The 20685-nt window shown below is 44.8% G+C and overlaps 1 protein-coding gene across 2 annotated transcripts in view; it reads left to right on the top strand.

The window, feature by feature from the left end:
- LOC146813697 (solute carrier family 22 member 7-like) overlaps positions 1-20685 on the top strand; it is a 452780-nt gene that overhangs the window by 277119 nt on the left and 154976 nt on the right. For both annotated transcript variants that reach the window (XM_085609110.1, XM_085609109.1), the window contains exons 7-8: positions 19772-19881; positions 19986-20200. In XM_085609110.1, the coding sequence (XP_085465236.1) occupies positions 19772-19881; positions 19986-20200 (325 nt within the window). The remainder of the gene's footprint in view (positions 1-19771; positions 19882-19985; positions 20201-20685) is intronic.

Here is a 20685-nt window from a genome sequence, read left to right as displayed (position 1 = left end):
CATTTTTGCCCTAGGAGAACTATAGATCTTGCTCACCATATTCTGAAAGTTTTCCCCCAAATTAAATTTTTTCAGTACTTCATTTAGATAGATCCAGTTGACTCTATCAAACGCTTTGGCCGCGTCGATAGTAATTATGGCTAGGGGAAGATTTTCATTAATTGCTAAATCGATAGTCCTAATTAGCTCATGTGTTGGATCTTGTAAGTGTCTTCCTGCCACGAAGCCTTTTTGATCGATATGGATCAATGAGCTTGCTATTTTCCCCAGTCTTTTTGCCATAATTTGAGTATAGATTTTATAGTCGCAATTCAAAATAGAAATTGGGCGATATGATTCGCATTTTCTGGGACTTTTACCAGGTTTTAAAAGAATGGAAATTGTAGCGTCATTCCATGAGTCTGAAACGTCACCTTTTTCCCCAAAAAATGTATTCAGGAGGGCTGTTAAAGGAATAAGTAATGATTCTTTAAATTTTTTAAAGAACTCATTTGGGAGGGCATCTGGACCAGCAGCTTTGCCACACCTAAGATTTTTTATGGCTTCCTCTACTTCCTCTTTTGTTATTTTTGCGTTTAGTTCTTTCCCCCCCTCACTGGTTAAGCTTGGAAGGTTCTGGGCATCCAAAAATAGATTTATTTCATCTTTATTAGGGTTACAATCTTCCGTATAAAGATCTGCGAAAAAGGCAGCAAACTCCTGTCTTATTACAGCTTCTTCTGAGCTGGGACTACTGGTATTTCGAGGGTCAATGCTAGCTATTTTATTCCTAGATTGATCAGTCTTGATTTTCCATGCTAGCATTTTTCCACATCCTTCCCCATATTCGTAGTGGGCCAGTTTACTAATCTCCCATTTTTCTCTTAAAATTTCTTCCAATGTTTCTGTTAGATATCCTTTTTGTTTTAGTCTATCCTCCTCCAAGCGCTCTCTGTTGGAGGGTATTGTTTCGGCTAAAAGCTGTAAATCGAGGGTTTTGATGTTCGTTTCTAAATTACAGATCTTCTGTTTAACCCCCTTAGATTTATATGCAGCCAAGTTAAGAATTTTTCCCCTAATTACTGCTTTATATGCGTCCCATGTGATCTGAACTGAGACGTCCTCCTTGTTATTTTCAAAGTATGAATCAGTTTCTTGCTTAAACTGTTTAATAATCTCGGGATCTGAGAAAATGGTACAATCTACTGTCCACCTTGTGCTTAGGGAACTATCCCTCAGTTGTATTGTAATCTGGACTGCTGAATGATCCGAAAGATGTGCTGGGATATGTGCCACCTTCAATGTTCTATCAACTAGACCCTGGTCGACCAAAAAATAGTCAATCCTTGATTGTATGCCCAGATTTATTTTCTTAAATGTAAAAATATATTGCTTGTCACCCTTCTTCTTCATTATATCAGCTAGACTTAGATCCTTCATGCATAATCCTAACCAATGCCTCATTTTTGGCAGGCTAGTTTGTCTTCCTCGAGGAAGCCGGTCCACCTTAGGGTCGCTAATAATATTAAAATTCCCTCCTACAATTATTGGGGTAGTTGCTGTAAGTAATTGTGTATATAAGGATTGTAGGGGAGCTGGATCGTCTATATTTGGGCCGTAGTATCCTGCGACCATGAAAATGTCGCTAAATATCCTTACTTTAGCTACTGCCCATCTACCCTTTGGGTCAGTTTCCGCTAGCTCCACCCTTGCTTTTAGTGATTTTTTGAATAAAATGGCAACCCCCTTAGTGACACGCTCTTGATTTGTGCATATATATGTATCAACCCAGTGTAGTTTTTTTATAATCTCCTCCCATTTTTTTTTTAACAGGTGAGTCTCTTGGAGTATTATAATCTCACTGTCTATTGTCTTCAAATACTCCAATATTCTCCTCCTCCTACCTTTTGTACGTAAACCATTGACATTCCATGATGTTATTTTCACATATTTCAGATCTTTTTTCATTTCTATTTATTTTTTGTTCGACCTTCCCGAATCCGACTGCTGGCTCCCGTTTTTCCTCTCTTTCTTTTATCATATTGAGGACATATTTTTTTTTTCCCCCTAACTTGCTCCCATCTCCCGTACATATTTTATTCTGTTCTTCTTGTTTTTATTCTATACAGATCTTTGTTGTTGTTTTTTTAAATATAGATTTCCCACCCTAGAGAAGCCTCCCTTCTTTCTTCTTGGGCTTTGTTAATAGCCCACTTTGAGCTCCGTGTTCCCTTTTAAATTTTAAATATTCTATTTATGTACTCTTAATCCTGTGTTTGATCTCGTGTTTGATCACGCATTTGTTCCAGGAATATTTCTACCTCTTTTGGGTAGCGGATGTTATACATCTTGTTTCTCCACATGATCCTAAGGGAGGCCGGGAATTTCATCTGGACTGAGGCCCCTAAGGACTTTAGTTCTGGCATCAACTGCCCCAGCTCCCATTGTTTATCTTGAGTAGCTTTAGAAATATCTGAGCGTATTCTGAAAGACCAGTCATCTTTATTATAAGATCCAATTTTCAAGGCTTCACTTAAGAGCCTCTCTTTAAGAGTGTACGTTTTAAAATTAATTAGTATTTTTCTTGGATTCCTCTTTTCTTTGCTTTTCCCAGACGGGTCTCGATGAACCCTCTGAATATCTTCTTCCAACCTGAGAGCCTTACACCAAGGGAAATATTCTTCTAGGAGTGTGACAATAAATTTCTTTATGTCTGTTCCTTCTCGACCCTCGGGTATGTTCAGGATTCTAAGATGACTTCTTCTGGACTGATTGTCCAACGCTTCGAGCTTCTCATTAACACTTTTATCTTTCTCCCTTAAAGATCTAATTTCTTTTTGATTTGACTCGACTTTTTTGCTTAGGGAGTCCATAGCTACTTCTACTGCTGTTACTATGTCTCCTAAGGCGTTCAATTTAGTGTCCAAAAGTTCACAGGCATCTTGGATCTTATTTTGATTTCCTTCTGAGATTTCGAATCTGGACCCGATTCCATCCATCATTTTTTCTAAGAGGGCATCAGTTGAGCTTTGACTTTGGCTTTGACTTAGGTTATTTTCTAGTGACAGCTCAGATAGAGTGGGTTCTTTCGATAAGTTTCTTAATGCTGTATTTATTTGAAGAGTAGGAGCCGGGAAGACTTCCATCCTTGCTGGACCCTGATTTGGGACTTTTGTTTTTGTTTGTTGCTTCTCTTGTTTTTGCTGTTGGTTTAGAGCCAACTGTTGTACTTGTTGAATCTTGAAGAAAGACCTCAGGGAGGGAGTAACCCTGATTTTGAGGCTTTCCGAACCCTCCTCAGTGTCTACTTTCCCCCCTATCTGCGCTTTTTTTTGCTTTGTTTGTATCTTGGATATTTTCCTAGATTTTCTTTTAGTACTACGTGGGGCTACGGTTTGTTTTATGGCTTGGGGTTGGTTCAGCTTAAAGAACTGCCTATTCCTCAAACAGTAGGATGACCGACCTCCCTGCTCTGTATTCAAATTTTCCTCTACTTCTGTATTTTTAGCCAACCCTATAGAGTTTACAGGATGTAAAGACTCAGGTAGCCCCTCTAGAGGTCCCTCAGCCCCCCCTTCCAATCCTGTATAAGAAGCTGTTTCTGTAATTTCTAACTGATGCGCTAGATGCTGCTCTCCAATGTTACACTGTGCCCTTACCGCTGTCTCTTTTACTCCCTCCGCCTTCTCATCCAGGACCCTGCCTACTTTACTCATGTGTATGTGCTGGATGGGGGGCTCTTCCGTAAGTGTTTTCCAAGCTTCCTCTGTATGTTGTGCAGGTTTGGGGTTTGTGCTGTAACTCTCCAAATTCTTCCCACCCCTGCTTGTATGAGGACTTGAGCTTGTGCTGACTCCATCTCTCCTGCCCCGAAAAAAACCATAATCCTTCCCACTGCATTCCGGCAGTTCCTGTGGGCTAAGGAAGCCGCCTCCCACCAACCAACATTCGGCTGAAGCCTGGTACTCCGCGGGCAGATCTCCCTTGCCGCCGCTCTTTTCGGTAAGTTATAGTCACTCTTTATATTTTCCAACATGTCCTACTGGGGAAAAACGAAGCTAAATCCCGCCAGGTGACCAACTCTCCGCTTTCGATTTAAAGAAGAGCCTCGCCTCGCCTCACCTCGTTAAAACACTGGCCGCCTTCTTGCTCCCCCCGGGAGGGGGAGGGTCCGAGGATCCAAGCTTGAAAGCCCTTACAACGCCTCGTAATTCGGGATAACAGTGCTATATGCAATGTAACCAATTCCCTGCCCTTAGATCATTGCGATGAAACTCCTATCTGTACTCATTGTAAATCTCCTTCCTGGAACCATAGCGCGATCTTTCTACTCAGAGCGCATCATGTCGGAGAAAACACGGAGCTCCCGACCGAGCTCACCGTCCGGCCGCCATCTTCTCCCTTGACAGATCAACTTAGTGGACTATTGCACATTATGTGCAGATGATGCATTCGGGGCAACAGCCAGCTCTGTGAGGCTTATAGTATTATTTGTAAGTGAGTTCTGAATTACTTTCACTGTGGATAGAGATACACACACACAAGAATTCACACTATCCTAGCTAGGGCAGATAATGTGTATATATGTCACTAAGAGAACACACCATATAATGGCAATAAAAGCTAAATATTAAAAGGAATTGTGACAATGTTTTGGATTTTCAGTGCATTGAATGATAGACCAGTCTTTGTTCGCCAATGTCATATGTCCCAGTTAGGACTAGTAGGAAACAAATGTATGACAGAATTCCAAATGCATTTTTCACGTATGGCTTAAAAACTCTGTCATTTGAACAAATGCGTCTTTAGCCCGCATTTGTTCTGCACGCAATTCGTTTTACCGACTTGCCTTAGATGGATGCTGGATATTGGAATAGTTCAATTTACTACCCCAACTTCAGTCTGCGCAATAGTAGGGAAGGTGTTGGACTTTAATTCCAGCACCTCTAGACCATTGCTCCCCCCTGAAGCAAGTCCTTGTAACGACTTGCGTGCATAACGATTGCGTGCTAAAGACAAATTTGTTCTGTTGTCGGTACTGTGAAGACACATCGTGATCCAGATTTCTGCTGACTTTGAGAGGTCCCTCCATGCTGAAGCTTTCTCAGCAGCTGACTGACCTCTCCGTAACGGCTGTCCAGTTTATGGCCAAGACAGGGTCCTACAGTCTTACCTACCAGGTAATAGACATGGATCATCCAGTTAGGGGTTTCTGGGAGGAACGTACACCCTAGATATATAGGTCAGGGCTGATTATAATAAACGCATTTGCAGTGCTTAATCAGATCATTTCAGAGATCAGCTTGAGAGTGCTAAAAACCGTCCCACGAAACTGTTTGATATCAAACAACAGGCCAATCCTATTCCACTATTCCAGCAATCAAAACCGCTGGACCCAGTGAGAAGGATTTCTCTGCGCGCTTTTCTGAAAAGGCTAGGAATATTGAGCGAGAGCTACAACGTGCCGCTGCTAACCTGTTGCCTATGAGCTCCTTGGGTTTGTCTGTACCTACAGCAGTGTGTGCTACGCTTTACTCCACAGAGTACACACCCAAAAACAATGCCTGCTGAAATACCTTCCGACTTCCGGATTTGGAGGAGGTGTCTCACTCCTTGGCATCTCTTAAACAATCCAACCATTTCAGCGATCCACTCCCCACCAAGTTGCTCAAAGACCTCAACGTGGCCATTCTACCTCTCTGGTCCAGGATCATCCAACAATTTCTCTTACAGGGGAGGATTCCCGATTGCCTTAAAAGGGGGCAAGTCACACCCATCCCCAAAAAGCCCAATGCAGACCGAACAGATCCAAATAACTTTCGGCCGATCACCAACATCATGTCTTTAGCGAAATTGCTTGAGAAATGCGTTCACACATAACTATGCGACCACATCGAGAAATTTCAGCTCCTAGAACCAACATCAATCAGGCTTTAGATCACGTCATAGTACTGAGACTGCTCTAACTCACATTGTCAATGACACCTTGAGACCTCTTGATGCCTTGTCTCTTAAGTCTTCTGGATCTGTCATCTGCTTTTGAAACTATCAGACATGATAACTTAGGGGGAGGAGCCTAGCGCGCAACCAAGATGGACGCGTAGGCACAGAGCTCCCGAGACCCTCGCAGCCTCCCACGTCTATCCTGACCACTATCCTGTTATCTTGAAGGGGCAACACGGGCGAACTGATGCTGAGGTGACTCCCGTTCTCGGAATTTCGATCGGACTTCGGGAATTGTGCCTATGTGGCTTTCAAGATTGAGGCCAACACCGTGACGCCGCCCCGAACTCAAGTTGGCATTGTTCCCGAGTTGCAGTTGAACAACAACGGGCCTGGATCTTTGAGTTGGCTCGCTACTTTAGTTTCACTTTCGGTCTCGATTCTCCTCCGCGAGTCCGGTAGCAGATGTGCGCAGAGGGACTGTAACTGGACTGGACGGCGATCGCTGGCCTGAGGGGACTGCCAACCACTGCCTGGTGCGGCCTCCCCAAGGAGATCCCAGCGCCTCACAGCCTGCGCTGGATTTTGCGGTCCCGCTGAGTAATGACAGGCCGGTCAGACAACGACATGCAAAAGTCTAGAGCGACCCGGAGAGGCGGCTATGTTCAAACTAACAACATGGATCGCTACGCACAACAGAAGGGATCCCCCGGTCCATCGAGTGGACCCCCAGACGGGACCAAGGAAAGCTCGTCTTCCTCGACGGAATTGACATTACAGGACGTCATGGGTGCCATTGATGCCATGAAAGCTGCTGTCGGCCAACAATTTGATTCCTTGGCCCACAAACTGGACACTGTGTTGATCGATGTCAACCTGATTAGAGCGGAATTGTCGAAAACTAATGAGAAGGTCAAATCGCTGGATCTCATGACTTCAAGCCTGACTACTGATGTGTCTGGCCTCCAAACCGAGGTCCACAACCTGCGTACCTCCAACGATCTCTTTGTTAAGAGACTGGAGGATTTTGAAAGTAGGGCCTGACGGAACAACGTGCGCATCATTGGTGTGCCGGAGCAATCGGAGGAGGAATCAACCTCTTTATTTGTGGAAGACCTGATTTTGAATAAACTTGCACCGAAAGGACTGAGTAAATATTTTATCGTTGAACGGGCCCACAGAGTTCCGGGAGGTAAACCGAAGCCGGGGGCTCCATCGCGGCCTATCATTGCCAGGATCTTTAACTTTAGGGACCGGGACGCAATTCTGCAGACCTCCCGTGTGAATGGCCCGACAAAGTACGAGAATGTGGATATTAGTTTTTATCCAGACTTCGCACAATCGGTCCAAAAGCGAAGAATGAGCTTTTTGCCTGTTAAGTGGCGATTGAGGGACATGGGCCTAAAGTATTCTATGCTCTTCCCGGCCAAGTTGCGTGTTGAATTAGCAGAACAGACCTATTTTTTCGATCGGCCTGAGGCAGCTGGGGACTGGCTGGACACTCTGCAACGTCGCCGTAATAATGAGGAGCAGACCGCGGACGAGGGTAGCGGACCGGAAGGACGACTGTGAGCGCTCCAGTGCTGATTCCTGGACGGGATCGTGTTCACCTCAGACTTTGGTTTGATGTTATTGTATTGTGTTCTCTCTCCTTCATAAATTTGGGGGCTGCGGGGTAACTAGTGAGACTCTTCCTCCTAGGGGGTTTTTCTTTTCGTAGAGTAGGTTTGATGTTGGGGCGACAGGCACACTGCAAGTTGGGGGGGCTGATTGGTCTTCTGCAGGGGTGTAGGGTGGGGGTGTGTGTGACGGGAGTTGGGTGGGCGGGGGTAGAGTTGTGGGATGGGGGTCGTTTCAGTTTAATACAAGGCAATTGATCTTCTGTTTCGTATTCTCGCTGTAGCTGGGGGAATCTTTGCATCGGGGATGGGGGTAGGGGATTACGTGTGTTGACGTGGAACGTCAACGGGTTAGGGGTTCGATTGAAGCGGGGGTGGTGCTGCAGTACTTGAAGCGTCTTTCGCCCGATGTAGTGTTACTGCAGGAAACGCATTTAATAGGACAGTCCTGCCAAGCCATGAATAGGAGGGGCTACCGTTTGGTCGCTCACTCTGGTTTCACTTCTGGCTCTAGGGGAGTGGGGATTCTAGTTCGAACTTCTCTCCCACTAGAAGTTGATGATGTCATACTCGATGAGCGGGGACGCTATGTTGCGTTGGTGGGCCGGTGGGAGGGGAAGGTCTTATTGCTGGTCTCTGTCTATGTCCCCCCTGGGCTGCAAACTACCACCTTTGCCGATTTGGGGCGGTTGTTACTTGGACTCCCGGAGGGCCTCCTGCTTGTGGGTGGAGATTTCAATTCTGTGGTGTCGGGGAGAGAGGATCGGTATCCACCCAGGGACCTCCCCGGGGCGCATTCTTGGTTGGGTGGCTTTCTCAGCACGATGGGGCTCATGGACTGCTGGAGGTTGCTGCACCCGGGACTAACCCAATATACGTTTCACTCTGGTGCCCACGGCTCTTTATCTAGACTGGATTATGTGCTGATGCCGGCTGCCCAAGCTCAGATGAATAGGGAAGTTACACACCTTGCCCGAGGCATTTTAGATCACTCCCCACTGTTCTTACACCTGGAGGTTGCCTTGGGGGCGGCGGGGAGGGTGGCGCCGATTAACCCCTGGTATTTGCGAAACCCCAAAACTCGTGCTCTTTTGGTTAAGTCACTGGACCATTATTTTACAGAAAATCAGGGGTCGGTCACTTCGGCTGTAAACTTATGGGAAGCCTTCAAGACGGTCATACGTGGGCAGGCCCTCTCTTTGATTTCTTTAGCCAAGAAACGTAAAAATGAGGAGGTGGTGCGCCTTGAGTCTGACATAGCAGAGTTGGAGGAGGATCTGGGACGGGGTGTCACGCGTGACAAGCTCCATACCCTCCGACTTAAGCAGTCGGACTATAGGGCGCTGGTTACTGATGCTGCTAAACACATGAGCCGCGAACAACAGGGACGCCTATATGATGTTGGCGACAAGGCCGGAAAGTTGATTGCGTGGCTGGACAGAAGGGAGACTGCTAACCGAGTGGTTCCGGTGATTGTGCGTGCCGATGGTGTGAGTGTGACGGAACCTGCGGAGATTGTGAATTGTTTTGCCGAGCATCTTCGTGAGGTGCACTCTCGGGTCTCTGATAGACCTGAAGAGGACTCTCACCTACTGCTGCGAGATATCGCGTTGTCGTGTCTCTCTGATGAGGATAGGGGTTTGATGGATACAGCATTGACAAGTGATGAGATAGCTTTGGCGATTTGCTCTGTTCGCTCCGGTAAGGCTCTTGGTCCTAATGGCCTTCCGATTGAACTTTATATGCTTCGGCCTGATAAGTTGGCGCCGTATCTCCGGGAGATGTTTATTGCGTCCCGTGATGTCGACTCCCTTCCCCGTGACCAACGCCTTGCCACTATTGTGGTGATTCATAAAGAGGGAAAGCCACGCGATCGCTGTGCGTCATATAGACCTATATCGCTTCTGAACGCTGAACCAAAGATTCTCGCCAAGGTGTTGGCTAACCGCCTGATTAAAGTTATCGGAGACCTTTTTCATCCGGATCAGTCTGGTTTCATTCCACATTGTAACACCGCTCTGAACTTGCGGCGCCTCCATGGAGTTTTAGCGAGAGTGGATTCTTTACAGGAGCCTACCATTTTGGCGTCTTTGGACGCCACAATGGCGTTTGACACGCTGGAATGGTCTTATCTTTGGGCGGCGCTGGCTAAGTTTGGTTTTGGGCCTGGATTCATCGGATGGGTGAAGTTGCTATATGAGGATCCGCTGGCGCAGGTGGTGGTGAACGGTAGAGTGTCTCACTCCTTTGTGCTTGGTAGAGGCACACGACAGGGCTGCCCCTTGTCCCCACTTCTTTTTGCTCTCGCGTTGGAACCCCTTGCAGCATGGTTGCGGTGGGAACCCTCTTTGAAAGGTATTCAATGGACACCGACCTTTGACGATCGCGTGTCACTCTACGCAGACGACATTCTGCTCTATCTTACATCCCCGCGGAGGTCCTTGGTTGTATTGTTTGATGTGTTAAACTCCTTCGGTCGCAATTCTGGGCTCATTATTAACTGGTTGAAATCCTGCGTTTATGTGCTTGTTGGCGATCCCCCTCTTCTCCCCCGCGGGTGTCCAATCCCGATATCGCATTCCGGATTCAAATATTTGGGCGTCTATGTGTCATTGAACCACGCGGTTCGTTATGCTCAGAATCTATTGCCCCCGCTCCAACGGCTGAAGGCCGATGTTGCTCGCTGGCGGAAGCTTCCACTTTCGCTGCTCGGCCGGGCGGCTTTATTCAAGATGATGTCTCTTCCGCGTTTCTTGTATGCCTTACAGAATACGTTAGATGTGGTGCCTGCGCGGTATTTTAGTGAGGTAGAGAGTTTACAGAGACAGCTGATCTGGGGTGGAAGATCGCGGATTGCTCTTGCTAAATTGACCCTCCCGTGGTATGACGGGGGCATACCTCTCCTGGACATCCGGAGGTACTACTGGGCATCCCAGCTGGTGGCGGTGAATCATGGGACGTACGGCCCGGCTGTGAATCCTGCCTACGAGATGGATATACTACTTTTGCCAGGCGGAGATTACAATAGAGCGCTTTATTCTACGTCTGGCGGTGTCAAGTTGACGGGTCCCACAAACTCAGCTGTACATGCCTGGCACTGTGCCACTGCCGCTACTGGCTGGAAGGGCCGTCTGTCTCGCGCGACTCCACTATATGCTTCAGATAGGCTGGGCGGCCTGTGGAGGACGAAGGGTTTCGAGAAATGGGATATGATTGGCATTTCTCGGGTGAGTGATCTTTGGGCGAGGGGTGCTTTTAAGACGTTTGAAGAGCTTAAGGTGGAGTACCAGCTGCATGACAGGGAATTCTTTCGTTATGCGCAGATTCGCCATGCATTGCGCTCGGCTTTCCCGACTCCGGGGGCTATCCCTGAATCATCTCCGTTAGAGGACCGCATACTCGATGGTTATCTCCCTGATAGTACCATCTCCCTGATTTATAAAAAATTGATTAACACTCGTGCGGACCTCCTCACGCATCTGAGAGAGGTCTGGATTGCCGATGGTCTGGAACTAGATGACGAGGATTGGACCGCCGCTATAGCTTCACCGAGGGAGGTGGCCATACCGGCTCGCCTTCGATTTGTACAGTTGAAGATACTACACAGGGTCTATGTTACTGACCCTCGATTGCTCCATATGGGGTATTCCGTTGATGGTATGTGTAGGCGCGGCTTTGGTCTTCTTGGTACTTTTCTTCACATTCTCTGGGAGTGCCCGATGGTGGCGCGTTTCTGGGCTGCGGTGCATGCAGTAATGGAGGAGGTGACGGGGGTGGCGTTGTATCCCGAGGCTCGGCGATGTGTGTTGAATGTATGGGAGCCGACTGATTGCAGGGTGGAACAAGAGCGCTGGGTTACTCTGGGCAACATGATTGCCAAGAGGGACATTGCACAGTTGTGGGGCTCCCATAGGCTGCCCACGGTGTCGAAATGGAAGGAAAATATGGACTGGTGTATGTTCAGAGAGAAGACGGTGTATGTGGCTAGAGGCAAACCTAAGGCATGGAGCAGGATGTGGGGCCCGTGGAACTCCTATCGCGGGGACATCTGCACCCCCCCCTTGGAGGTCATATTAGACATACCATTGTCCCCCTAGCTGTGATGTTCCCGGTTCTTACAGAACTATATGAATGGTAGTTGGCCTTCTTCCTGCCCCTCCCCGATTTCCTCGACGTGAGTTGGGGTATAGTACATTGCGTCACTGTTACTGTCCCCCGCCTACGAGGGCACCTGCTTGCAATAGCGGAATCTTTGCCTTGTTTTTGTTTCATTTTGTTTATTTTGTTTTAACAAACAGAAAACGAAACCTTCTTGTTGATCTGATGGGTACTGGGGACGTTCGTACCTTGTTCATGTATGACCTGCCCATGTCTTAGTTATTGAACTTGATATGTAATTTGTGTCATTGGTAATCCTTTTTTTTACACTAGCGGCTGGCCCCTGTGGTTGTAGGCCCATGTTTGTACATATTTCTTGTGTTAAATAAAGGTTTTAAAAAAAAACATGATAACTTAGTTGGCCTTCTTCAATATAGGATGGGGTTATCTGGCCCTGTCCTAAATTGGTTCTCTCATCTTTCCTGCATAATCAAACACAAAGAATCAAAGTCAACCAATCTTTGGCTGCCAGCACCACGGTCTCCACTGGGGTACCTCAAGGATCTGCACTCTCGCCCACACTCTTCAATCTATTCATGGAACCTCTAACTGCCATTCTGAATGATTCAAACATTCAGTAGCACATGTACGTGGATGACACTATATTTGAACATCTGTTCTCCAGATGACATAAAAACTATTAATGGAAAGCTTGAAAAAACTTAACAATGATTAACTCATAACCATCTGTTACTTAATGCTCTCAATACGGAATTTCTCCTGATTACCCCCCCCCCCCCGCAACAATGAAGCCCCCACGCAAAACTGGATCAAAGAAATCTCTGCACTCAACAGCACCCTGCATATGGTGGACTCTGCTTGCCCTTTAGGGGTCACCCTGGACACATTTCTAAACATGCAAGGTCACATCAGTGCCACCATTAAGAGTGCCAACCATCAGCTCAACATTCTTAGGAAAATCAAACCTTTTCTACCTCCCGTGGATATACAATCAGCAGTCCAATCCTTAGTTATCTCATTATCTCACGAGTAGAATATGGCTTGGTGACCCTAGCTGAGCTTCCTAAATCTAGAGCTACTCTGAACGCCTCTGCCACACTAATCACAGGTACCAGAAAGCATGATCATATTACACCTGACTTAATCAAGTTTAGCTGCCATCCCAACAAGGATCCACTTCAAAATAGCCTGTCTGACTCATAAAGCTATACACTTCAATAGCTCCGTTTACCTGGCAAAAAAACTCAAGCTCTCCGGAGTCAGGCGAAACGTAAGAAGTTCCAATACCCTACTTCTGAAACCACCATTCCACAAGAAATAAACTTACAATCTCACCTTCTCAGGGCTGGCTCCAAGAATCTGGAATGCCCTTCTAACAGAGATCAGAGCCAACCCCTCGACTGCTTCATTAAAAAAACAGGTCAAATAGCTACTGTTGGAAGAACTTCATCAGCAATATCCCCTATGTCATTTGCTTGACTGTGCCTTTTTGTGCTTGACAATCACTTTTACTTTGTGTGTTGAAATGTATGCGCGACAATTATGTGTTTGTTATATGTACTTGACAATCATTTTTACTTGGGGCTTAAAATGTATTCCATCATTTGGAAATAGTTCAATGGTATTTGGAAATAATTCGATGCTAAAACTGCTTGACCCCATCTAGTTGGGCTTTTTACCTGTTTGCTCACCTGCCACGTCTTCTTCCCTTGCACCCACATTTACTTTCACGTGTCAGGTTCCTATTATGTTGCTTGATTGTATTGTAATTATACTGTTTTCTTCATGTCAATGTTAGTTTTCCTCTTTGTACAGCGCTCTGATACCCGCCTGGATCTTGTTCGCACTTCATAAAACATTTCAAATAAATAATAGTGGGAGTACGCTAGACTGTTCTCTTATTTTATATGGCTGCATATATACACGTTCTCAGCACGATGGTGGAACTCTTTGTTCTGCTCACTCTCCTGGCACTAATTATAACTTTTGAGTACTTCTGTAAGTTGATGATTGCAGTGCATATTTTCTATACAAGATTCACTTCAGTTCAATAAACATTGAAAACGTCTTTGTATACTTCTCTGTGCTAACAAGAGCATAAGTGTATGAGCGAAAGATTCTAGGTCTGTCACCATGGTTCCTGAGGGAACAAGGTTGTGACGTTCAGTTGCCAGAACTGTTCGCTCCCTGTCTAGGAGTGGCACTGTGAGCTAGCTGGTCTAAGGGGGCATCATACTCTGAGGGGGGTACGGAATTAGTCCGGCACTATCCCAAAGATTGTCATCCACAAACGTGCAGTTCCTATGGATTATTGCAAACTGCACAACACCATCCCTCCCTTCTAGCCCCTAGCTAAGTTGTTTTAGCACCAAAAGTAACATATCTGAGTTTCCTGAGGTGGCCTCTATCCCACGTACTTTAGCTGAACAACAAGGAGCTGGTATTGAACTTTCAGAAAAGTAGTACTCCTGCCCCATCAAGCAGATTATAATTAACATTGTAAGCGACAAAAGGAATAATAATATTGCAGCAAAGATCCAAATATAGTACCATGGTGGAGGGATACACCCGTCACAGAAGCAGCAACATACCACCATTTACAGCAACTTCATCCCGCAATTGAACCAGACAGACCTTGTCAAACACCGCTAAATCTAATCCAAAGCACCAATGCTAGTCACGTGGCTCATCACCAGGAAGTCCATCCACTCAGGGGCCCCATGTAACCCTGCCCCCACCACGCCTACTCCAGAGGCTTGCAACCCATCAGAGCCATGCTCACACCCATTCTGAGTGCCTCCACCACTTCTGCGAACTTCCCAGATGCTTGGAAACGCACAACTGTCCCTCTCATTGTTGAAGAAATGCTCTGCTTCAATGCTCGCCGACTACAGTCCGATCTCCCTGCTACCATTCTTAGAGGTTTTAGAGAAAATCAACAGCCGAAGACCTTAGCGTCCATCAACTACTTGACACCAGTCAGTCTGGTTTCATAACAACCACAGCATAGAAACCGCCTTCAGCGCTGCCACAGATGACCAGCGCATGACTATGAACAGAGGAGACACAGCGGCCTTCATCCTTCTAGGCCTCTCCACCGTATTTGACATCATCTACCACCCCATCCTCAGCCAACACCTACACGACAGTGCACACACTCAGACAGATCTCCTCCTTCCTGACTGGAAAGACCCAGTCAGTCGGCCTGGCACTGTACACCTTTGACTCTTGTGACCTCATCTGCGGAGTTCCGCAAGGATCCTCTCTGAGCCCGACCCTCTTCAGTGCATATATCATTCCTCTACCCAGCATCATTCATTCATGGCATCCGCATCCTCTTCTACGCGGATGACACACAACTCATTCTCTACCTCACAGACAAGATGGCCAGCACCTGCTCAAAGTTCAATACCTGCATGAATGAGATCACCCACTAAATGAAGACCAACTGTCTAAAGCTGAACACCGACAACAGAAAAATCGTGATCTTCGGGAAGAGCACATCACCGTGGGACTCAACCTGGTGGCCAAAAGAGCTAGGACCGACGCCCACAACCCATGCCAAGAACATCATGATCATCTTCGAAAGCGAACTCGACATGTTCATGCGGTCACTGCCTTATTCTTCTATACCCTAAAGATGCATAGGAAGATTTTCAAATGGCTCTCAGTCCGCATCCGGAAAACCATCACCCAAGACCTGGTCACAAGCAAGCAATCTCGTTGCGAAGAAGTAATCATGGTTTGTGAGACATGCTTTTTCTTTGTTAATTCATCTACTTTATCTGAACAGCACATGCTGATTATCTTTTACTAGTCTACCTAGTGCATTTGTCCCTTCTAAGATATTCAGTCAGTGCATTTATGACAAACATTATGTCATCTCTTTCCCCTCCACAGGGAAAGCCCTTCTAGTAAGGTGCAATGTTGGTGGTGCCCTGCAGTTCACCCTTGCTGCAACCATTTGTGCCGCCATCGAATGGGAAATACTGAATATTAAAACAAACAAAATTCCCAAGGAAGTTAAAGATTCCTCTCTGCCTATCACTTTTCCATACCATTCTTGAATACACGTTTTTGATTATTTGGACAAAAGATAGGCTTCACTGTGAAGGATGTAAATTGTAATAATTAGAAAGCCGATCTGTTGCACTTCTATTTAAATCTGGCATACATTATAAATCCAATTAATACATACATACATATGAACCGGTGTCCTATCAAACTATAATAAAGCAAATGTTATACAAGTGTTCACAATACTAAATAGAGCACAAGTTTATAAATGGAAAAATGCGCACTCAAATGATAATACAAAGGTATCTAGTATAATTTGGGATACGTATGCAAAAAAATGCAAAGATTACGCCACAACCAATAACCATAAACATATGAAAGCCGGTGTTAGAGTTGGGGCAAGGGCAATGGGATAAGTAAGAAAACAGGACTTCACAATCGGCTTCATCTCTTCTGGCAGTCAAGGAGATGTGCAGGCTGTAATGGATATCCACTAAAGATATTTGAAGTAACTCATCATTCCTGGAAAGCAAACACATAGACATTTCAGAGAACACATATGCACTAACACCTCTGTATCTTTTGATTAACAAGGTTAGGTTAAACTGGAGACCAAGGTTCCTGGTATCCGGTTGTGTTAGACCTGTCAGCCTTAGGGTGGTCTTTATTGCAAACGTTTTGCCTATACTCTCCACTTTTTGCTGACATTTGTTTGGTTTGTTCTAGGACTCTGTGCACTCTGCCTCTGGTAACATTCCTGTGTTCTCTCTTTTAAACATGATGAAATTGGCTGACATCTGATTGGTATATATAATTTACTTGTAAGCCAGTTGTAGTGTGGTATACCAAGAGCCCGTGAATTAACCTACTAGTGGGCCTGCATCACATATTGTACAACCCACTTAAGTAGCCCTTTAAAACATATCCTATGTCTGCTATTGCAACCTGAATGCCAATTCAACTTGGTAATATTACCTCCTTGCCAAGCCTTAAACTTCCCTTTTGTTGCATATGAGTCACCCCTGAGGTTTACCCTAGATAGCCCATAGAGCAGGTGCATTGTATTTATAAGGTTGGACATGTACTTGTAAGTTTTACATGTCCTGGTACTGAAAAACTCATTTTTCACTATTGTGAGGCCTAACTCGCTCATAGGATAACATTGAGTTGCGTTATTGCATTTAATAAGTGCTAACGTTTGATTTGGAACTGGTAAACATTTCATGTTTAGTGCCCAAGAAATTGTTATTAAAAACCTCTTTAATGGTATAGTCGAATTTTAAGTTATAGTTTTGAAAATGCCACTTTTAGAAGCTACAAGAACCTGGAGCGGAATACCACCCCAATCTGGATGCACAGTTTCCTTTCAATTGCATGTAACAGATGTCACAGAACTCACCTTTTTTCTTTCGATTTTATTAATGATTATTTTCAATGTAATCGAATTTTCACAATTCTTCATATTTTTCCTCATGTCACAAGAGAGGTGCTTACGTCTTCACTATATTCTTAATGATGCAAAAATGCCAATCCAGGCCTTATCCTGCACCACGACAGTGTACATAAGTATATCCACAATCGTTGATCTAGTTTACCCAATGCATTTCGGGCCTATTATCCGGCCCTTAGTCAGGGGTTTTCTACAAATACAAAACACATCATTTAGACTGTATGTTTACCCCAATGCCGCTTGTTTGTTTGTTTACACATTTATTTTCTCTAATGACGTTTCCCAGAATCAACGTTTTCCCGCTAAAAAGTCGTAGTATAACACTACCCTATAGTGGATACCCATGCTGTCTATTACCACTTCACTACCCTTTACCCCTGATTCTACCCATCAAACCCAACCTCTATTTCATTTCTCTACCACCTCCCCGATGATGTACAATCAATTTGTGCTTATGTTCTGACAGGTACCCCTCAGTACATCACCGTTTATACTAATCCATACCTTTTGAAATTGTGCGTGTTAGCGTCCTCCCGACTTCCCCACCAAACCAGAATGAGCCAACTGTTCAACTCTCTTTCTTCTCACCTTATTACGCTCACTAATCTCCACCCTTTTAGAAGATTGCCATTTTCCTGCCGGCAGCCTATCCTAGGATACATGACTGGCTGTTGCTGACAGCTAGATTTTGTTTACTTCGCCCAGACAGCCACACAATAGAAGACTTAGTTGTGCTTGGATTGGCCATTACCTCACAGGATGGGGGGGCGGAGCTGGCCACAGCCCCACATGCAACTGAATAGGCTGTGCTCTGCCTTCACACAAAGGACTTGTCACCCCTGCACTGTTCATGCAGCCATCTTAGAGCTAGGGCAGGGGAAGCAGGAAATTTCAAGCACTTCAAAAGGAATTTTCTAGAAACTTCTCCTACTTCTAACAAGGCACCAGGTATAAAAATAATACCCTCTGAGAACTGAGGGAAAACCAAGAACAACCTGCTCGTCTATCCGCAGCAGGACATCCTGTTCAGCAGTCACTCTCAAAAGGGATATCCAGCCTTGTGGAACTCTTGTCAGCAACAGCCTCCAGCCTCCAGCCTCACCCCCTGGAGAAAAAAGGTTACTATGTCTGCACGAAAAAATCTTCAACACCACTTCGTCCAGCGGCTCTCTGACCGTGACGCTCCCTACTCAGACATGGCCTGCAGTCATGCCCCACTGAACTTTACCTTCTCCGAACATTTTTGAAGAAATGTCAACAGGTAAGCACCAACTGGGCCCAATCCACTTCTTGTATCCTACTCGCGCTCCATCACAGTCTGCCATATGTTTGGACTTTGACTTGGTCTTGTGTGGCTAGATGTGTGACTAGATGTCTACGGTTGGCCCTTTGATCTTTTAGGCACTAGCTTTTACCTAAACTTCAAAAATTCTTAACTCTGGTTCTACTTATTGGATTTATGTTGTTTTGGTGTCAAATAATTTATTTGCATTTACTTTATTTGTCCAAATTGCTGTGGGATTTTTCTAATGTTGTGTTTTTGCTTTTACTGTTTGTGTGCTGCATAAATACTTTACAATGCATCTAGTTACGGTTGACTGCTTTTGTGGCAAGATACCAGAGAGTTAAGCACAGGTTAATGTAATGACTTTTGTGGTTCATCCTGAGAGAGATCGTGGTTTGCATACCAAACCATGTTTGACTAATCAATATAAAATCATTTTTTAGAGGGGGAGGCAAGTCTCTTTGGACCAACTCATATGTGCAGCGGATGTTGTCCACCCACAGCTAGTTTGGCACTGGGCCTGGCGATAACCCAGGCCCTGCAACCAAACCCCTTTGCACATGGCGGAAGGCCAGCAATTGAGAGTTGGGTGCAAACGTCAGGTCTCCAGCCAAACACCAATGTGCAAAGGGCAGCCAGGGTTACAAATGAAGTTCGTCATTAAACCCATATAAAATTCTCTGAAAGAAACACAGTTTAAAATGTGCAAAACAACTGAAATTCTCCATTTATGGTATGCAATGCACATAATGCACAGATAACTCATGTTGCCACAGCAGGAAGCATTGGGCATCCAAAGTGTTGCCTTTTTCCAGTTAAAAATCTTCCTCCTGTCAGGGAGAAGTTTACCTGGCCTGTCTGTTCATGGTTTTGTAGGCTCTGAGTTCATGGACCCACAGATAATACCAAACTGAAGTGGTCAAGTTCAAGATTCAGTAATTTAACAAGTTTATTGAAATTTGTTGGTTCTAGCAGAGACTTTTGAATGTAATTTAAATAGTTAAACAATGTACTAATGCACAGATATGGCACATATAATTAATAGTAGTATCAGCTGTGATGGAAAAAACAGCCTGATTAGGTACTGAATGATGCCATGAGGTCACACTGAATCTAATAAATAGTTTAATAAAGCACTCCTCTGCCTTTTGGCTAGGTGTGAGTTATGCAAGTACAATATACGTAAATATATACATTATAAATGGCTTGTCTTTCAACTGTCGACTTGGGGCAAGGGGCAGGTTGTGCCAGTCATCATACTGTAATCAGTAAACACAAACCTCAACAGCAGACAGGTGTAAATTCAGTAGCTAATCATGCGGAAATCTGTGACTTGTTCTTGAACTTTTTTGTTCTCAGGTACTCAGTAAGATTGCAGAAGAGGAAAATACTAATACAGATTACTCATACTATGACTTATTTAGAACTCCAGCACTGAGGAAAATATCCATATGTACAGGCCTTGTATGGTAAGGAGATATTTTGTATGTTTTAATACTTGTTATTTTTCACTGTTTATTGGTTCAGTAGAGTGCGCCCAATTTATTCACGGTGGTTGTCACTTCTGTTGTAGGTTCGGCATAGGATTCATCTATTATGGAATCAGCCTCAACATCACAGGCATTGAGATGGACATGTACCTGACACAGTTCATCTATGGAGCCATCGAACTACCATTCATTCTGGGCATATACATCCTTATGCACAAGTACGGCCGTCGCCGCGCATTAGCCTGGGCTTTGCTGGTTACAGGCTTCTGCTTGGGCATAAATACCATCATTCCAGTGTGTGAGTTTCTTCAGAGAGCCCATATTTATTTCAGTGTATTTTTATTCAATGGATTTTTTTTATTTGACATTTGTTACATGTTGTCCATTATATATCAACACAAAACAGAAATTCAATACAAATGATCACAGATAATTATCTGCCACATTAACATGAGGGGATTATAGGACACGGAGGGGCCGATTCACAGAACTAACTTAAGACAAAATCCTAAACTTACTACTTTTGGTATTCACAGAAGTTAGGATTTTGTCTTAAGTTTGTCTTAAGACAAACTTAAGACAGATTTAAGACAGTCTTAAGACAGACTTAAGACAGTCTTAAAACAGACTTAAGACAAACGTAAGACAGACTCAAGACAGACTTAAGACAGACTTAAGACAAACTTAAGACAAAATCCTAACTTAAGTCTGTCTTAAGTCTGTCTTAAGTCTGTCTTAAGACTGTCTTAAGTCTGTCTTAAGACTGTCTTAAGTCTGTCTTAA

The sequence above is a fragment of the Triturus cristatus genome, chromosome 6, assembly GCF_964204655.1.
Source record: "Triturus cristatus chromosome 6, aTriCri1.1, whole genome shotgun sequence".
NCBI classification, from domain to species: Eukaryota; Metazoa; Chordata; class Amphibia; order Caudata; family Salamandridae; genus Triturus; species Triturus cristatus.
The sequence above is the reverse complement of the archived record's forward strand: the minus strand, read 5'-3'. Positions and strand labels throughout refer to the sequence as shown.